This window comes from Balaenoptera physalus, assembly GCF_965194825.1.
Source record: "Balaenoptera physalus genome assembly, chromosome: 8".
Taxonomy (NCBI): Eukaryota; Metazoa; Chordata; class Mammalia; order Artiodactyla; family Balaenopteridae; genus Balaenoptera; species Balaenoptera physalus.
Window position 1 is genome coordinate 82,598,098 of NC_138887.1, and position 20,771 is coordinate 82,618,868.

General features: G+C 42.2%; 1 protein-coding gene across 5 annotated transcripts in view; it reads right to left on the minus strand.

Moving 5' to 3' along the window:
* AOAH (acyloxyacyl hydrolase) overlaps window positions 1–20,771 on the minus strand; it is a 176,248-nt gene that overhangs the window by 32,557 nt on the left and 122,920 nt on the right. For all 5 annotated transcript variants that reach the window (XM_082471859.1, XM_082471860.1, XM_082471856.1 and 2 more), the window contains 3 exons: window positions 19,681–19,763; window positions 3,600–3,636; window positions 2,813–2,887 (listed from right to left, as the gene is read on the minus strand). In XM_082471859.1, coding sequence (XP_082327985.1) covers window positions 2,813–2,887; window positions 3,600–3,636; window positions 19,681–19,763 — 195 coding nt within the window. The remainder of the gene's footprint in view (window positions 1–2,812; window positions 2,888–3,599; window positions 3,637–19,680; window positions 19,764–20,771) is intronic.

Sequence of the window (20,771 nt, forward strand, 5' to 3'; positions counted from 1 at the left end):
CAGGCTCCTTGGAGTCTGAGATCTATCAGCATCTTGACTGCTTCCTCTTAATGCAGTGCCGACCAGCTGTCCTAGGTGACATCTGAAACATCGGCATTGCAGAAAAACACTTGGGAGCCGGCGACACAGACAACCTCTGTAGGGCGGCCCTGGCTCTCTCCATTAGGTGAAAAATGTTCAGTTTATAATGTCTAGGTCCACTATAAAAAATGGAACCATGTCCATTTCTGTGGCTAGTGTTAGATGCTTCTATTTTTTTTTTTTTTTATCACATTTCCAGTAATTACAATGTTCTTTTCAGGGATGTTGTAATCGGATATTGGGGAAGGTTTGTCATCACCCTTTATGACTCGAGATTCTTGAGGCCATTCCCATTTCTCACTGCTGCCCTTGCTACCCAAGCCTCCGCTGCTGTAGCTCACTCATACTTGCCCTATTTCCAGGAATTTTTCTCCTTCTGTATCACTCACATTCTATAGCTTTTGAAGGCAATGATAGGAAAAGCCCAAGGAAGTTGGGTTAGCTTAGGCCAAATTGAGTAGAGGTACAACAAGAAAGCTAGGTTTGTCTATTTTGTCTTTCTTCTTGAATTCCTGATGCTAAAAGCTATCTTGCAATCATGACCTTCATTCATTTAACAAGTATTTATTATCTACGTTTGTTTAGAGAATTGAGAAAGAAGCACATAGCTGCATTATTTTGGTAAAAGCTAGCATCGTTGTAAAAAAAAAAAAAGAGAAGAGAAAAGTCAAGCAAATATCCTAAAAGTTTTTTCAGGATGGACTTATGCAATTCGTTGCTGGCTTGAGCTTTTATGAAATCATTTTGCTCATTTGGGGTAATCTCCTCCACCTCGACATTCTGGCAGATGGGGAGGTATACTTGCCATCTGTCTTTATTTTTCTAACCCCTCCACAGGACGTTGCAAAGTGGGCACCGTGGGGACATCCCACACTGCCAACTCCATTCTTTCACCCAAATGCTTGCTGTTTCTCTGCCCGGATCCCTGGTGGGGAGAGAGGCTGGCATGGGTCTCTGGCTGATGTCTGCCTGCCCTTTGGCTCCTTGGAAAAGGAAGGGCAGGACTGGGCTGGAGGGGCCCCTGCGTGTACAGCTTCTGCTGAAAAAGTGCAGTTTCAGGGATTTTGGGCTCTTGTACTAAAAGACTCTTTCTGCAGTGTTTTTTACGCAGTATAACCAGCTTGTTCTCTGTCCCCTCCAGCGGGACAGGATCCAGAGGTTGGAGGGGCACTGGCTGATCTGATCATAGGTTTGTTCTGTTTTGTGATGGGACTGGGGGTTGAAGCTCATTTCTTCTCCTTCCATAAGCTCCTTGAAGTCAGGGACGGTGGCCTCTTTGCCATCATATCCCAGAGCCAGGCACACAGCTCGGCATTTCATAGGTGGTCAATACGTACCTTTAAAAGTGAATTCATAAAAGAAAGCAAATAAGGCAAGTGTGGACTGTAGAAAGAGTACAGAATTTAGTCAGAGAACCCAGTTGGGCTCCCAGCTTTGCCGCTCAATAGCAGCAGAAGCAAGTTCCTTACCTAACCTTGCTGAACCTCAATTTCCTCATTTGTAAAATGGGACAATCACATTTGCTTCTTAGGGCTGCTGTGGGGATGACCTGATATAGAGAGTGGTGTGGCTCTTGGCTCATGGAAGGTTTTGGGGGTGTTTGCTATTTACTGGAGAGTTCCAGGTGGGTCATTACAGAGCTACCTTGGGTCCCCAGCATGTAGCCTTGGCAGACTTGGGGTTCTGCGGACAGTGGTAAACCAGTCTAGGGGCTGCCAAGGCAGGGCATATCAGTATCTCTGGATCACAGTGTGGTATCTCCTGCCTGAACTCACTTCACCGTTTAGGTCTACACCTCCTTCACCATAAGAGTTCTGGAGCTCTCATGGAGGTATCCATGAGGGCAAACACACGTTCATAATATGGAACCATGTTTTTAGCACAGGCTTAGAAACTTGGTGAGTGAAGTACGAGAAAGCAAAAGGTGGGCACTGAACAGGGTGGCCTGCTTCTAGCACCTCTGGGGCTGGAGTCCAGCTCTGCCATCAGTCGATTAATTGGGCAAGTCATGTCACCTCTCTTGGCTTTGCTTTTCTGTTTTACTAAAATGATGGGTGGGTGGTGACTGGGGAGTTGTTTTAGATCTGATCTCACCTTTTTTTTTTTTCTTTTTGGCCAGGATCACAGGACAGATGGCATTCACATGTGCGGCATATTCTTAGGGGTATGCACAGACTTCGAGAAGCCTTCCAAAATGTTGTGGGGGACTGAAGGCATTCAACATTTTGAAATCACTACTGATATTAGCAGTTTAGCAAAACTACTTTCTTACGATGGGCCATGGGCATAAATAGGATTGGCTGTGAATTATGCGCAGTTTCTTTGCAAAGTTCCAAGTCTATGCTGTCTCGACTACGTGGGTGAGTAAATCAGAATATGAGTGAGGATGCTGTTCTTATGAGATAGCTGTGATTTTGCCTTATTTTATTTAAAAAGCCATGACTCTCAATCTTGGATTTTTGATTAGCACTAACATATTTCTTGTGGTATAACTCAGAGCTGATCATGACACACTCCTTTGTTATGAAATCAGAGCAAAGAATTAATGGGTCAGATATTCTTAAAGTCTTTCTGCTTTGCAGCTTGGTTTTGTTGATTTCACATGTGTCTAGGACTTGCTAAGATAGGGAAATTCAGTTCCGCAGCAGGCTACTGTAATGGAGTGGATTGAGTTGAGAGGACAGGGAAACTCAGAGTCAAAGAACTTCCCAAACCTTTCTCAGTAACTCACCTCTCGCAGACATCATTTCCAATCATGGCGTATATGACAATGGCTGGTTGGTCCAACAGCTGGTTCCTAGACAAACTGAGAACCCGTAGATGGAATCTGAATGTCAAACACTTGGAAGCCTAGCTGTGAATCTTTGTATGACCATCCTCTTGGTAACATTTTGCTATTTTTCTTTCATTCCAGTATCACCATTCCCATTTCCCCTCTTCTTCTCTATAAATTTTAACCCACTTTTCCATTAGGAAAAGACCACATAAATGCATAGAACTTAAAGAGTAGATTGAAGTCTCCCGTAGGGGGACACACTACCATCTTTATAGCACCTTTCACAGAATTTGTCATGAATAAACACAGGTGAGTTTTCTGAGTTACTTGTGTCCAGACGTGTAGGAGATTATTACAGCTGTGAACCTGTGGTCAACTTTGAAAAATCAAGGGTTTATCAAGCTTTCTATTCTGGACACCCAAGGCCTTGCTTCGGAATTTTAAGTCCAATACAAGCACAAAATTGTTTTCTTGTTCATAAAGCAGGATTAAGAAACAGTACTTTGGCCAGACCTAAGTTTTACCCACTTTGTATGCATTTTTATGGACACATGTAAATTAATCACTTCCTATGGTCACTGGCCCAAGAAGTGACAACTTCCCAGTGTATGGAAAGTGACTAACAAATTATGGATGCTCAGTATAAGTGGTTACTGGGTAACAACAGAGAGTTTTTATTCATTTTTCAAAATAGAAATCTAACTTAAAAACAACTTCTTATATCCCTCCCTCTTCCACTTACCTTTCTATAAATCTCTCCAGGCTTTGGGAAGATGCACCTTAAAATTAAGAAAATAATTAAAGTTAGGAAGTTCAATTCAGCACAATCTGTATGAGAGTTTGATTGACTGAAATCATGGAAGAAGTATCACTGTACACTCGAAGGTCATCCAAACCATCATGCTGATGGGAATGACTTCATCCTGCAACTCTCCTTAATGGGTCTTCTATTTGCTTGGCATTATAATGAACATAATCCTAAGATTTTTAGATTCATAGGTTTCAAGACATTTCCTAAGCATGAATGGGTGCACTTTCTAGTAGATGTGAGAAAAAGGTATAAATCTATCAGCAAAGACAGAAACTACCCAAAGATTAAGGAATGAGTTGAGGGATGAGAGGTACAGTAAAAAGGATTATCTGAGAACTGCCCATCTCCCTAGAAATGCCCATTTAATTGCCTGCCAGTATTCCTACTCACTCCTGGGGCTCCTCCTGACTGGCTGGCCTGCGCAAGGTTTAGATTGTAGAGTTGAAATATTTCAGCTCCTGTAGTGACATGCATAACCATCCTCCCCCCACCCTTGTTACCACCTGTCATGCATCTCCTATATGAAAATTGTATTTATTGAATACTCATTTTATTGTAGACACTCTGTTAAGCACTTATATTATTAGTTCATTTAGAACTTAGCACCACTGTACGAGGTAGGCATAGTAGTATTCCCATTTTACAGATGAGGAAACTGAAGCTCACTTAAAGTGACTTGCCCATAGCCACACAACTAATCATTCGGAGAGCTGCAATTCAAACTCAGTCCTTTCTGTGAGGCTGAGCTCTGGTTCCTTGTGTGACGGTGCTTCTCTAGACTGGGTGTCTAGAAAGGGTGAACCCAAATAGGTTTACTGTTTCTTTGTCCCTTGGAAGATAGTCTGCAGCAATTAGTGGGTAATCCTCAGATGGGTGGTACAATTCAAGGGGCATGGAAGATTTTCCTGCAACTTCCAGCCTTGGAAGCTTGGGGGGAAGGCCAGTGGGTGTTCCGGCAGATCCACGTGGGAAAAAGGGCAGTGCGCGCCCATGAGGAGCGTGCTGGCCCATGTCCCCTCAAAACCGTGTCACCATGCAGGGACTGCCTCCTTTTCCACATACAGCTAGATGCAAGCTCTATGGGCAGCACTGATGTTCTCTTGGCTGATTCAGGAATGTTAGTACGATAAATGAATATCGCTTTATTTCCTCTCTTATTGTGGTAAAATATACAACACATAAACGTAACCATTTTAACCCATTTTGAGTGTGCGATTCAGTGGCGTTAAGTATCCATACATTCATATTGTTGTGCAAACATCACCACTACCCATCTCCAGAATTTTTCCGTCACCCCAAATTGAAGCCCTGTATCCATTAGAGAATACCCCTCCCACAGCCTCTGATAGCACCGTTCTACTTTCTGTTGGTATAAATGTAACTATTCTGGGTACCTCATATAGGTGGAATCATACCATATTCGCCTTTTTGTGTCTGGCTTATTTCATTTAGCATAATGTTTTTAAAGTGCATCCATTTGCAGCATGTGTCAGAATTTCCTTCCTTTTAAAGACTGAATAATATTCCATTGTATGTACATACCACATTTTGTTTATCCATTCATCTGCTGATGGGCATTTGGGTTGTTTCTACATTTCGCTATCGTGAATATGCTGCTATGAACATTGGTGTGCAAGTATCTGTTTGAGTCCCTACTTTTTAGGTAACTGAAATTGTTGGACCATATGGTAATGCTGTGGTTAAATTTTTTAGGAATCATCACACTGTCTTTGTTTCCTTTTTATAGTGAGGCGGGATAGTATTAAATATGCACACAGACATACAAGTTAAGGGCAGTCATTTCATCTCAGCATGCGTTCATTCACCCTCTCCATTCATTTGTTGAGCACTTGCCGTGTGCCTTGCACATAGTAGGGAATTAGCAGATGAGTTGGATACAGCCTCTATACCTGAGGATTAGCATCTGTGGGGTTAGACACATAACGAGCACTGGTGAAAGGTTTAATGCAACCAAACCCAGAAAACTCAATGTGATTTGAGCCTATTATCTCGGCTCAGAGAAGGTGCCAGATTTCACAACACCGAGTCATAAACATAGAGACTCAAAGTATTTCTGGGTGTGAGATGGCTCCCTCTTGCTCCCAAGAGGGAAGAGAAGGAGGGCAGCCATTGGGAGTCTACGATGGCTCACTCATCTCAACGTCTGGGCCCTTCATCCAGTGCCAGCCCCAGGACTCTCATCTTCCCATTTTCAGTAAACTAATAAATCAGGAGGTGTTTAATTCTCACTCTTTGATTTTTCTCTTAATGAGAACCGAAAACTAATGAAAGCTCAAGCCATGAGTGGGAAAAAAAATTAAAGGACCAGGTCAGGCCAATAATTTTCCTCATTATCCAGAGTACAACTGGGAATGTGAGGTGTAGAGCACCACAGAGCTTGAGGAAAATGGAAGTGGAAACCTGTCACGGCAGGCCACATGGGCAGCCCCTCTCTGGACCCACATCCCTACATCCCTCTGCTGCTAAGGGCAAAGACGGCAGGCCAATGGCAACGGCTTGCGGTGGATTTAAAAGTAGCAATCACAGACATCCACCCAAGGAGAGAGGAAGTGCCCACTCTTCCTTACCCAAATGTTTATTTTTTTCTGGTGGGTGTTTATAACAGGAGCACAGAATTTTCTTTGCTCCAGAGTTGTGGCACCTTCCACGATTTCCATTTCCTTTTGGAAATCTCAGTTTTATGAGATTATGTAATGAGTTTATGTAATTCCCATGTCACTTTCTCTTCTTAGTCCCCCTTTCCTGTCGTTCTGCTATCCCTTTGTCAGCCCCATCATCATTTGCTGTCTCTCTCCCTCCAAAGCTCTCTTTTCTCTCTCCTCCTGTGTATAGACTTCCTCTCGGCTGCTGATTTTGTTGTGGCTGCTGCTACTATTACAGAAAATACTTCATAAAGTAGTTGGAACAGGAAGATGTAAGCAGGAGAGAAAGATAGCTTCTAGCCTGTGGGATGAGGCAAAACAAGGTGAGCATTTGAAGAACTGGTGCTACCCTTAAGAGGTCCATACCTGGTCTCTACAATAATAGTTCAGAGAAATGGAAAAGTTTTGACTCTGAAATAAGGACTTTTAATTTATTTGTCAAGGTGGTACAATGGAGAATCTACCTGTCCCCAATTAAGAAAAGAATAGGGTCCTTATTGGCCACAAAATTCTGAATTCTGGCTCATTCAGTCCCTTTTAAATAAGGCATAGTGCATTGCAAGGAAAGAAGGGTTTCCCATAATCTCAGCACTGATTGTCTTTCATGAGTAAATTTCAGCTTACATTCCCACTGCTGGATCAGTGCTGAACACAGCAGCAAGTGCTTCATTCTGGACATTCTAATCAACTGGTAAGACACTCTTAACGATCTTCTAAATAAGCCTGTAATTTTTTGTTTTTGTGCCTGGTCCAGAGTAAGTGCTCAGTCTGAACTTCTTCATGGGGTATATTTAAGTATAAGTATAATAGGTCTTCTTAACTTAATTAATTCATTCAGCAACATTTATGGAGTACTTACTATGTGCCAGGCATTGTAATAGATGCTGGGGACACATCAGTCAATAGAAAAGATATGGTCCCTGTTTTTGTGAGGCTTAGAGTTATTCATAAGTAATGAACATCAAGTGTTAGGGATTCTGAGAAGCCCTGAAGAAGTGGTATTAAGCTGAGCACTGAAAGAAAAATAGGTGCTTCTTCTCTTGAAGTCCTAAGAGAAGAACTTGGCAACTAATTCCCAATAAAATATCTGATGCTTTCTAGACACGACTCAGAAACAAATCTCTAGTTTAATGCCATCCTTGTTATAACTCTCTGAATAGGACAGGGGCAGATCCAGGTTTTGGGTTCTGAAGATTATATAATTTGGAGGACCCTCTTTAAGGAAAAGAACACAAAACACAAAAATGAGACCTGACACAAAGAGAAGCCAGAGTGCAAAGAGACACAAGTCTTAATCAATTGTGGTTAAATATCTCAAGTTGGTAAATTTTACAAATCCATATGGTTACCAGGCAAGTGAGGGGCCCTCAGGCTTCAGCATCACTAGTCTTATAACTCTGCCTCTTGGCACTCCATAGACGTCGAGTGCAAAGTCTTAGAGCATCAGCGCTAGGTGGGACCTTTGAGAGTATGTGATCAGGTAGCCCACTTTACAGATGAGGCCCAGAGAGGGAAAGAGGCTTGCTCAAGGTCTAACAGCTAGCAATCAGCATCTCAGCTAGTAACCCATTTCAGGTACCAATTACTAGACATTAGTAATGACTGAAACAGATTATTTCGGTTCTTAAATGAGAATATGTGAATTATAAGATCTAGTTCTTATATGAGAACCTGTAAAAAGGACTACGAGGTGCATTTTGCAACCACTGCTATAAAATTTTTGTCAGATAGTTCCAACATCTGACATCTGTTGGTTTTCTTTTCCCATGTGAGTTGAGATTTTTCTGGTTCCTTATATGCTGAGTAATTTTGGATTTTATCCTGGGCATCTTGGATATTATAAGACTCTGAGCCTTATACTTTTGTCTTATTAGGCAATCCACCCAGTTTGGTTCAGGTGGCAAGTTCTAACTAGCCTTCTGGGAGGTTATGATTTCAATGTCAGTTCCACTCTCAAAGCGTCTGTAGTGTTATTCTGATTTGTCTCATGTCTGTGCCACTGAGTGGCCATTCTGGGACCTGGGCAGTGGTCTATGTCCAAGTTGAGGTCTCAAAGTCTTTGGTATGCAATTAAGGATCAGATCTGTGCATGTGCAGCTCAAGAGGAAGCCCAGGAGTTCACACACAACTTTCCGGGGTTGCTTTCCCAAGCTCCTCCCTCTCTAGGAGCTCCTCGGTCCTTTCAAGTTCCTTGGGCTCCCCTCTTTGGTCCTTAAGCCCCAACTTTCTTTCCCCCACTCTCCTGTGCACGTCTCACAAATTAACTAGAGATGAGAGGACAGAGTGAGAAAATAAGCAATAGGGGATCTGCCCCACCCTCCTGGGAGCACAGCTCTTCTAACTGAAGAGACCGTCCCCCCTCCCAGAATTCTAGACACTTCCACACTGCTGCCCTGTCACCGCAAAGAGACCCCTTTCCCACTTCTAGAGTGAGAACTAGAGCGTTTCTTCTGATGCCATCTCTCCATGCCTCTGTCCACTTCTGGGTTTGGGGCAGCATTGAGTCTAGGTTGGGAGATATCAGAGGACAACAAAATGCCAACTGCTGGTTTGGCTGTACTCCTCATTCTGGTTTGCTTCTTCCATCGGCTACTATTTTCTTTCCAGCGTCCTCCAATACCTTTTCCACATCTTCTGTCCAGGTTTTATAGCTGCATTCAGTGGGACAGACAGCGTGGAGTCTGCTTACTCCATTATACCCGGAACCAGGAACCAAATGCATTATAGAGAGTATAAATAGTTCATGAAAAATATGGTGTCATACATTGACCTAAAATCAATCTAATAATGCCATTTAACTCTAATTAGATTTTAAATAATACAGATTTTGCTTATAAATTTAGGAAGCATTTTGAAGAGTGCGATTTGTGTAATCCAGTTAAAAAATCAGCCATGAGAAATTTAAATTCCTTTTTTTCTCTAAAAATCTTTGCTTGCAATAAGCAGAAATATTCAGACTAATACATTGACTAATACACTAATACAATAGACTAATAGACTAATACAAAACTTAATAACTGTTTGTTGCGACAATTTCTGATGGTGTTTCTACTACCGAAAAAGCTTTCAGATTCACAAGTGTGGGTCTGAATTTCTGTGACAAACTAGATAAATGATTCCCCCAAACATATATTTTTTAAAAGAATATAACAGCCTTCCCAGAGCGGCTCTAATCTACCTCCTGGTCTCAAAACTTGACATAATTTCACAAGTATCCTTCAGCCATGCTGAACTTCTCTCTTCTTCTTCCCTAAAGATATTTTGCCCTTGGAGCACCTATGCACTGAGTCACCATCTCCCCATGGTTTTTGGATTGCTATTTTTTTCTGCAAGGCTCTCTGCTCAAATGTATCTTCTCTGAAGTTTTCCACTCCTTCTCCAGGCAGAGCTGTGTCTCTTATCTCCAGAGGCCTCAACCTACCTCTATTTATTTTACAAGAACCATAATTGTTTCCTTCTTTGTCTCTCTTTTCTGTTTACTTATGATCTCCCTGAAGGCAGGGACTTTGCCTTGTTCACCCTTCTGTTTCTAGGAGCTATTGCAATATTGGAGAGGAAAGAGAGGGAGTGGTGGGGCAAAATCAAATGGAAAATGAGAGGAAGGGAAGTAAAAGAGAAGACCAGAGGTAAAAGGCACCTCCCAAGAGGCTCTGAAACTGACAAAACCACGGCAAGTTCCTTTAAACTATCAACACAAGTAGCAGTGAGCTTTCCTTATGATGTCCTTTATCTCAAGTCCTAAACAAAAGGGATCGATTGAAAGGAGACCCCTTAGGACTTCAGGAGCCCTTGCCATTGACAATTATATACAAAAGTGTAAGATATTTGCTTCTGAATTTGCCCTCTGCAGGTGTGCTGATTCAAGAGGTACAGGATGAAAATCTTGATCTAACAGAAGAATAGAAAGCATACACTCTTCATATTATAATCATTGTCAGATGCCTTGCTCCTACTTGGATGAGTTGCATGGAACAAGCAGAAGCCAGGAAGGGCTGCATAAATAAATCCTAAGAAATAGTCCCATCGGAATCAGAATGTCTCCATTCTTTAATGATTCTTTGGAATTCCAGAAAGTATTAAAAATTGGAATGATGTCCTCTAATAAAAGGAGGGAAATGTGTCCCTCTGTATAAAATGTGTCACACCGAAATGTTTCTCTTTCAAAAGTTTCTATTATAATTAAACATTGTATCTTAGAGATACTTTTGGTCTTTGAGAGAGATAACAAGTTTTGATGCCTGTAGCCCTGTAAGCATTTGCCTTTTAGATCAAGCATCTCAAAAATCGGTATTAAAGTCTTTCTTTGTTGTTGTAACCACACTGGATCATGGCTCCCAAACAAAAATGTCCTAGTTGTTTTGGTATAAGTAATTTCTGTTATCCCCTGTCAACATCTTGGGTTGAGAGGAAATATTCTACCCAGTGGTTGGGTTCATTAAATAATTATTGAGGGCCTATTTCTGTTTGGCAAAGGTGACTTCTTTGCTTCTTCTAATACTCTGTGCCTTTAGAAAAAATTGTCTTAACATTTTCACTTTGAAATGATTTCCAAAAAGTTAAAATAATTTCCAAAACTCAATAATTTACAAAAAGTTGCAAAAATAGAACAAAGGATTTGCACATACCCTTTCATCCAGATTCCTTAAATGTGAACATCTTTCATAATCATAGTGCAATGATCAAAATCAGGAAATTCACATTGGTACAATATGTTGTCTACACTAAAGACCTCATTCATATTTCACTATTGCCCCATTAATGACCAGGGCCAGGATCCAATTCAGGGTCACATGTGTTTAGTTTCATGTCTGTTTAGCCTCATTTAATCTGGGCTGATTCCTTAGTCCTTCTTTGTCTCTCATGACCTTGACACTTTTGAAGGGTACTGGCCAATTATTTTATAGAATGTCTTCAATTTGGGTTTGTCTTATGTTTCTTCATGATGTAATTCAGGTTATGACTGAATAGAGGCAAGAATACAGTAGCAGTTGCTCAGTTAGTTTAAGGTACAAAACATTTTTTCTTCCAATACAGAGATCTTATGGGGTGGGAGGGTGTATAAAAATAATAAGCCCTTGTATGTATAATTGAATTCAGCTAAGCCTGGATTAATACTCATTTGCAGTTTTTCTCTTCATCCTTCTTTTACTTTTTCCTTGCCTCTATCCCTTTCTGAGAGGACCACTTTCGATAAAGAAGGCTGACACAGAATGCTGGATCAAGGTATCTAATTCTGACATTCACCTGCCTCCAGGGCAGGGACTGGCTGTCCTAGACAGCAAGATAGTGGTTTTAGCAGCTAGAATCCAAAAGGGGGACAGTATGGCATGGTGGGGAGCAGGGACAGACATGCTCTGGTGTATCTGGTAGGAGACAGACACGAGTTTAAACTCTGCCAAGCTAATGGACCTTGGGCAAGTTACTTAACTTTGCTGTGGGGTTTAAATGGTGATAGAGTATGTAAAGTACTTAGCATAATGTCTGGCTTAGAGAATGTACTTTCTACGGACCGAATATTTGTTTCTCTCCAAAATTCATACATGGAAATCTAATCCCCATTGTGATGGTATTTGGAGGTGGGGCTTTTGAGAGGTGATTAGATCGTGAAGATGTGCCCTTATAAGAAAAAATGCCGTTCTAAGAAGAAGCCAGAGAGCTGGCTCGCTCTCCTGCCATGCCGCCAGGGGATGCAATGAGAAGTCAGCAGTTTGCAACCTGGAAGAAGGCTCTCATCAGAACCTGCCCATGCAGGCACCCTGAGCCTCCAGACCTGTGAGAAATAAGTTTCCGTTTATAAATTACCCACTCTGTGGTACTTTGTTAAAGCAATCTGAACTAATTAAGCAGTACTTAATATTAGCTAAAGTCTATAAAAGTAATAATAACAATGGCCACTTCAAACAACTCTCCAGCTGAATCTGCCCATCCTGCTAACAGATGCCTTAGAGGGCTGTGCCCTGACCAGCGGTCCTTGGCAGTATTTCTGAGAGAAACACGATTAGCTGCCTGGAGACTGGAAGGACATGAACCTGTGCCTTCTGGCTTGGAGTAAGGCCTGAAGAGTGGTGTCTCTGTGCCCAGGACAAGCTCCTTCGACAGTTCTTGTGCTTGTTGAGGAATCAAAATCCTCTCAGTCAGACCTAAGAGCAGGACGGATTTCTCCCCCGTGTCTGCTCTTGTTAGAACACCTCCCAGAGGCACCTTCTGTCCTTCTGCTGGACGCCCAGGGCCTGGTCAGCTCTCAGGAGCTATTCCTCGCTTTTGCACCCTCTGACCTGTTGGGCATCAAAGCCCTAGTTCACTTTCCCTTGAATAGTTGCTGACCATTAGACTTGGGACGGGGTTGAACCCTCAAATGGCCACAGGGGCCGGGTAGATAAATCCATGTGTGAATGGAACAGGGTGGGAACCTCGGCCAAACGCACAGCACATGATCCACCTGAAGGGGGGGCCACTACTCAGTGCCAACCCATTGTTGCCAGGCAGGAGCATGCCTGTTTACCAGAACTGCTGATTTTCTAAGATAAATAGGAAATTGGATTTTTATGTAAAATCTCTTGATTATTAAACATCAGCAATAAACCACATTAAAAAAAACAAAAAACTTAAACATGGAGTGAGTCTGAGGATTGCTAGTCTAAGACACTCTGATTTAGGGTTTCAGAATCACAGAGCTTGGATGGACGTTGATTATCCTGTTTAAGCCCTTTATTTTAGGGAAACTGAGGCTCAGAATGGGGAAGGGACTCACTGAGGTTATAGAACCAGCCATTGAGGGCTCAGGACTTGAACGTGGTCTAGGCATGCATTAACATTTAGTCTTTTTATCCTCTGTATCTATTACAGCGACTGGTGCTCAAAAATAACTGTAGAATTAATGAAGACATGAAGGATCATTCTCATGAATCTGGGGCTCGCCTCTCCTGATTTTTCACTGGAGAGCAACAAGAGAGAGTTGTATTATCATGTGGGATATGAATAAGGTTGTTTTCTTTGCTCATGTGATTGACATGTGAATCTCATGTGCTTCATCCCAGAGCAGCGATGTGTAGGAGAAACAGTCCAAGAGTCATGAGAAGGAGCCCTGAGCTGGACTCACAGTTGTCATGGACGCGATGTGATGTCCCACATCATGTAGAATCCTCTCTCCTCTTCCATCCCCTCCCCTCACTCTGATTCTGCTCCAAGGCCTCCTCCTCAATTTGCCTTAGAAACTCTTCCCTCACCCCTTCTCTGCCCAACTTTCTCTTCTCCTCTTCACCCCACCCACTTAGACTTCCTAAGACTTTATCCTGTAGATGGTCTGAGTATGAATTCCACAGCCTGCCCTGAATTTTGCCCCTTTTTTTCTAGTTTCTCCTGGTCTGTCAGATTCTCTCCCATTCTTCAGATGGTTTAACCAAAGGCTAAACAAGGGAACCAGCAAGATGAAGTTTTTTTGGGGGTTTGGGGTATGGAGGGTGGGTAGAGAAGTTAAGAAGTTCAAGATTGAATTTGGTTTGTGGCAAGGGGATTGGGGTGAGGCTGGGTAGGTGAGGCTGCAAACACATGCACTTTCACAAGTGTTAAAATTCTCCCTTTTTCATATCTATATACTTGCAGTTAGTCCCTTGCTCCCCACTCTCCCACTAAGTGGTGAGCATATGGGTGCACAGAGAGGGGCGACCTCTCACTGTATGGATGGGCCCCTCCAGGAAGACATGCTCTTCAGCACTTTTGACTTTCTGAAAACAAAACAACCCCAAACAGGTGTTGACACCAAGGTTTTGCTCAACTTGCAAAAATAAAATGAGGAAGGCTGCAAGTGACAAAGACATTCTGTTTCAAGCCAGTAAAGTCCTGCTTGCAAACAGTAAAGAGATCCTTGGTGCAGCCCCTAAGACCATCGGAGTGCCCTCCTCTGCAGGCTGTGTGGCCATGGAGACTCAGGGCTGGGATTTGCTTGCTTCGTAAGCAGATGAGTCTTGTTTATTTTGGAAGTAGATGCCTCACGAATTTTTCTTTACTTTAAAATACATATCGATATTGAATATCATGTTAACATTTGCTTTTCTTCTACCCTTTATTTTAGATGAAGCGTAATCTTGTCACTCATGGTTTTTGCCCACCATGGAGGTATTCAGGTTGGCAAGAGATTACTGTGTGTGCTTTTCTTCTCTTCAAAGGTTACATGTAACTCCTGAGAGTTATTTAGTTTAAGAAAAAGTGTGTCAGCTTGACAAGTCCCTACTACGTGCAGCAGAGGCTCAGCTCAGGGCTGGGAGTACAAATTTGGTTCCGTGCAGCTTGTCCTCACCGTCAGACTGGGAAGCCAGACTTAAAGCAAATGACTCAGCTACAGGCGAGGAAATGCAACAACAGAGGCAGGGACAAAGGGCTTATGTGAGGGCTGAATAAAAGCTTACTGAGTCCTCTCTGAGCACGAGGCCCAAGGCCCGAGACCTTTGCTGAGGTCCCAAAGATTGGAACGTGCAGCACGGGTATAGGAGATGGTTTTGGGGTCCACGTTTGCTGTGTTGGCCTCCCCAGCTGAATATCGACTGGCATCCACGCCTGAAGCTCTAGTCACTGAGGGGTGATCATTGCTGGGGAGAATATGACACCCCTCATCTGCTTCTGTTCCTTCCAACATGTTCTAGAGCTTCCAGCTCAAGCAGCCAAGGCTTGTTCTCCAGCCCTTTCCACCCACAGCTTCCACCTCTTGCCTCACCCATCAGCAGGGGTCTTCCACTGCCCCACCCTCAGTTCTCACACCGTTGCCTTAACCCTGCCCTTGCCCATTGTCTCCTCCAGCCTCTCTAGCGGAGCCCCGAGCCTGCTCCCCAGGCTGCACCCGCCTCCCATTCCCCAGGGCTCCCTCTACAGTCCCCTCATTTCTCCTCTAGCCTTCACCCCAGATCCCCTCTGTCAGTCTTAGATCTGCCAGCTACCAGTTTCCATCACTGCCCACTCCCATCCCTAGCCCAGCTTCTTCCTCCCAGAGGAAGCCCCTTTCTTTCTGCCAGATTCTCCCGGTGGGACTGGCAGCCCCTCTCCTGTCCCCATTACCTTCCTGCTTGCTACTGTTCCCAGGGGCCAGGAAACTCAATGTTAGATGTCCCTCTTTCTGCCCTTGAACTCTGGGAGCCACAGGGCTTCCCAACATGGACATGTGTTTTTTAAATTTATTTTTGATTTTTCAAATCTACTTGCTTCTTTAAACAAAAATTTATATTGAAAAAGAGACTGATTTTTTAAAATGCTGAGTAAATAACAGGACAGGTGGTGGGTGAAGTTAGCAACAAAGATGGACGATCAGGAAGCCCTGTATTTCCCCATTCAACCTTACCAGGGCCCAGTGAAGTTCAAGTATGGGCTGCTATCACCCCTACTTTGCAAAGGGAGCCCCATCTGGGTTTTGTGATGAATTCCTTCATGTCATGTGACACAGTTTAAGGAACTGGCTTTATTGGGGAAAGGACAAACTTACAAGGCTGGGTTTGTCCCCTGAATCCCATCATCCCACTGAGTTCGGGTGCAGCCTTTCCCCCAGGAGGGCGGGGTGAAGAATCCCACTGGAGCTGGCTTGTTGCAACGGCAACAAAGAATGAGATCCCGGGGCTTCCCTGGTGGCGCAGTGGTTGAGAATCTGCCTGCCAATGCAGGGCACACGGGTTCGAGCCCTGGTCTGGGAAGATCCCACATGCCGCGGAGCAACTGGGCCCGTGAGCCACAACTACTGAGCCTGCGCGTCTGGAGCCTGTGCTCCGCAACAAGAGAGGCCGCGACAGTGAGAGGCCCGCGCACCGCGATGAAGAGTGGCCCCCACTTGCCGCAACTAGAGAAAGCCCTCGCACAGAAACGAAGACCCAACACAGCCAAAAATAAATAAATAAATAAATAAATTTAGAAAAAAAGAATGAGATCCCGGCGTGGCCTTGGGCAATTGTGCTCATCCAACCGTGATCCCCATTTTATAGATGCAGAAACGGACCAGAGAAATTTAACAATTTGTCCAAGTCACACACCAAATCCAGGAACTAAATTCAAAACCAGTCTGCTATTTTATGCACAAAGAAAAATTTATGAAGTAACAAGGAGGGGAAGACCTCTGTTCTCTGGGCTTCACCTTGTATCTCTGAAAAGTAAGGTGATATTCTGTGAGGACGCAGCCAACCCCCTGGTGTTTTGACCCTTTCCCCCTTCACCGCACTCCCTTCTGCTCCCCACCCGAGCCGTGTGGGCACGTTGGGAGCTGTAAGGGCTGCTGCAACCCATCTCCTTTGCTGATTGTAAAGAAGGCTTAGCAAGAAACTTCCTACGCTTAACCCTCCATGCCAGAGAATTAGTACCCAAATTAAAATGACTTCAACAGTTTACATTTTAAAATACCTTATAATCACTGGCAATGGTTCATGGTAGAGCTATCTATAGAAATTTTTGAGATCTTGTACATAAACCTCAAGAGGAAAACAGGAGCTGTTTCTTTAATTCCTATTACACAATTTTTAAGAAACGTTTTCATATTCCATTCAACTTTTTTCTTCCCTTTTTCCTCTTTCTCTCTCACTGGTTCTGAAAAATAAGTGTAGACATAAATATGCAGGCTATAGAAAGCTGACTTTTTCTATATCTAATAAAAACCTTGGGGAGTAATTGAAATGATTTGGCACTGGCAGTCAGGTTACATGCTGCATAATATCAAAGGAAAAATCCATAGTGAGGAAAGCAGCAGAAAACAGGAAGATGTGCTGGAGAATAAAGCCAGAACATTAAATAATGAGTAACTATCAGAAACTTAAAAAAATTTTTTTTTATAATTACATCCTTAGAAAAATAGTCAAGAAGCATCTTCAAAGAAGTTATACTAGACAAAGTGTACACTCTCTGTATTTCTAAGGATTTTGAATTTAAAGAAAAGAACAGAAATACTCCTCACCCCCAACTCCATTCCTGCATCTATTCATTAGATAAAAGTCTGACAGAAGCCATGGGTTTCAATCAAATTTTGACACACATGTTTTTTCATGATTAGGCTATCCTCCCATCTCCTTTCTCCCTTTTTATCTCCACGATCTGAATTTTAAAGAAATGCTGTCAAGACAGTGTACCACAAAAGGAGAGATGTCTACTATAAATTGTACTGAGTACTTTTCAGAGAATTTTACTTTGGTCTTTTAGATTTTACAGAAGATGGCTGCATTCATTGTGGGAACAAAGTGACGTTGAGATGACATGTCTGGGTCTTGTGAGAGAGAAATGCTGGTGTCACAGGCACACGGGGAGAGCGCAGCTTCCAAACTGCATTTCTGGCCGAATCCTATCCCTTATTCTGCACCCTAACATGGACTCTTGGCTGGGGACCTTGGGCAAGTTCTTTACTGTTCCTTCATTCAGTTTCCATCTAGATTTTTTTTGGTTGTTATTTCTATATAAAACCAAAATCTGTGGGAAACAGAAATATTAAAAAAAAATGAAAGCTATCACCCATAATTTATCAAACATAATGATTTTGGTGTATTTTCTACCAATTTTCTTATGTACAGCTAGTTTTTTCTTTTCTTTTAAAAATATAGTAGAAATTAAATTATACTATCCAATTTTATACGCTAATTTTTCTTTTGGCGGTGTTTTGTCTTTCTAAATAAAAATATATGGACTTTTAGCCCTCATTTTCTAGAGCTGCATAATATTCCACATGGTGTTTTTGGGTTCTTTGTTTTTACAGTCTATACTGACAGAGAGATTCTGATAGCACTGGGACTGTTTGGATATCTCATTAAAGGAAAAGAGAGAGAGCAATAAAGGGTCAGTATTCACTTTGTGTCTATGATGATTCTTAGCCAGGTTGCATGACAACTTTCCAATAAATTGTTGGTCATGTTCATACGCAGAGAGACAAGGCTGATTTCTTTCTGTGGGTCAATCTCGGATCATAGACCAGTGACTGTATTATCGTTGTTGGTGTCTGAGTGGAGTGAGATAAGCTGGGTACAAATTCCAGCTCTGCAACTTTCTATTTCTGTGATCTGGACAGGGCTCTTGGTTCTCTCTATGCCTCTGTTTTCTCAGCTGTAACAGTGTAGATATCATTACAAATTCCCAATTCTGAGAAGCGTATTTTAATACATTTGATACTGGGTTGAGCGCTGCAATCAATGTGTACATTGCCATTTTTCTTTCCTTTTTCCACCATTAACACTCTCCAGAGCTAATACAATCGATGATATCTTAGAATTGAAGTAATATAATATGTAATATAATAAATACTTGCTTTATAATTTGTTGAAAGGATTAGGAGAAATATTATACATAAATTGTTCTTAGCATTTGGTAAGAGATCAACAATCAGCTATTATTGTATTAGTAAGAAAAAAACTATGTTGTCCTTAGAATAGAACATTTGTTCTGTGTAGAATATATATGATAAACAATACATTATTTGTAGGTCATATATTTAGATAAAACTTGTACTGCTTGGAAAATTCCTTAATACTCTGCTGATTAGAGATGGCATAGGGATGACAAATAGGCTTAACTTTATGTGCCAAGTCTAATCTGTTGATGACGATTGTCAGGAGTGCTGTGTTGTGAGAATCGCTGAAGCAGAATAGCAGACAAGAGTGCCAAGGTGGGTTAGTTAATATCTTCCCCAGACTTCGGAAGATGGAGTGGCAACGCACAGACTAAGTGTTTGCCATCTCTGCATTATGTGTCACAAAATATTACTTGGCAGCTCATTAGGTACTAGCCAGGCCATGGTTTATCAATCAGGAGTTTCATCAAAATCTTGTGGACTGAATCTGGGTCCAAGGTGGGAGGTGAGAACCACACAGGTAAGAAACAAGCCCAGAAGACACAGATGTGTGGGAAACATGGGAAGCTGATGGAGACAATACCCTGAAAACACATTCCTTTTTAAAATGGCTTTGGGGGATTTCAGCCACAAACTCTTAGCTATTTTTCTTAAAACTCCAACCCCGGTAGAAATGTGGGAGACTTTGCACCATAAGGGAGGGCAGAGTCTTGGCAATGACCTTGATTTCTCTCAGCCTTTGTTCTGCAAATGCTCACTTAGGTCTTGCCTCCTGAGCCTTGATGCCCTGCACCTTGGCCTTTCTAGAGCTTTGCTCTTGGATGACTAAGGTGCCCCCGTGGTCTCTACCTTAACGGCATCTTGTCTTGTTCTCTTTTGCTATGGGTAAAAGGCTTTAAAAGGGCCCCTCTCTCAGAAAAGGAAATGGTATTGAAAAGGGGGACTGTTCATTTTATTCTGTGTTTATTATCTAATCCTCTGCTTTTGTGGTACTTATGAAATAAAACGAAACATTAAAGGCACATTGGTGAAGTTTAAATGGAACACTACATACCATTTCTTGAAATGTTCTGGTAGTCCCTGTGATTGCAGTGGTTTCTTTTCCGTAAACGAAGGTAAATGGAGTTTTCTTTAACTCTGAAAGAAATATATACGTGTATATTTAATGTCAGGACATTCACATGATGGAGTTAAAAGAAACATGGTTTTATTATGATTTTTTAAATGTGAAAATGAACTCAGAAAATCAAATCTCTGCAGGCACATTTTCTCTAAACTGTCAATACATTATTAGGAGTTGTTATAAGAAACAGTTCTACAAAACGGGTTGCACTGATGTGATAAGATCAAACTTTTCCTTTTTTTAATGAAGACTTCCAGTCATCCCTTTCTAACCTTTTAACCAAGAGCTGCTGTAAGTCTCTTGAGCAACTGGTCATTTTTAACAACTCGGTTATTTTGAACCTGACCATGTTCCCTTTCTTCTTTTGGTTGCTGTGAAGCTGTGGCAGACACTCCTGTTGTCTTTCAGATCCATTTCTCCCCCTTCATCCATTTTAATAGAAGTTTCAGTAGGACATGTGTCTGCCCCAAATGATGACTGCTTTACTCACCTTCCCTTGCAGCTAGGAGTGACCACTTCACTAAATTCTGGACAATAAGATGGAAGGAGAAGTATCCAGTGACAGTTTCTGGGAATGTTTCTCAGGAAACAATTGGCAGGTGACCCTTGCTTAGTCCTTTTTCTCCATTCTGCTGCCCACAATAGGAATGCTGTCATCTTGGACTATGGGGATAAGTTCTACACTGAGAAAGCAGAGGTGTGAGCTGGAAGGGCCCTGGATCCCTGAGGACCAGTGGAGTTGAGCTCCCATATCAGACCTGGACTGCACATGTGAGAGAAATAAACTCATCTGTCATCTTATTTAAACCACCCATACATTGAGTTTCTCCGTTACTTATAGCTGAATCTAATACTAATGGACACAGATTTTAGAGACAAATTTTCAACCAGCATCAGGCTGTAATTGCACATATTTTAAGTCACTTTATTGGCTTCTCTTTGTCCCATCTTTGATTTTCTACCTTCTTTTGCCAAACTTTAATTTAATTTAAATGGAATTTAATGTTATGTTCACTATACTT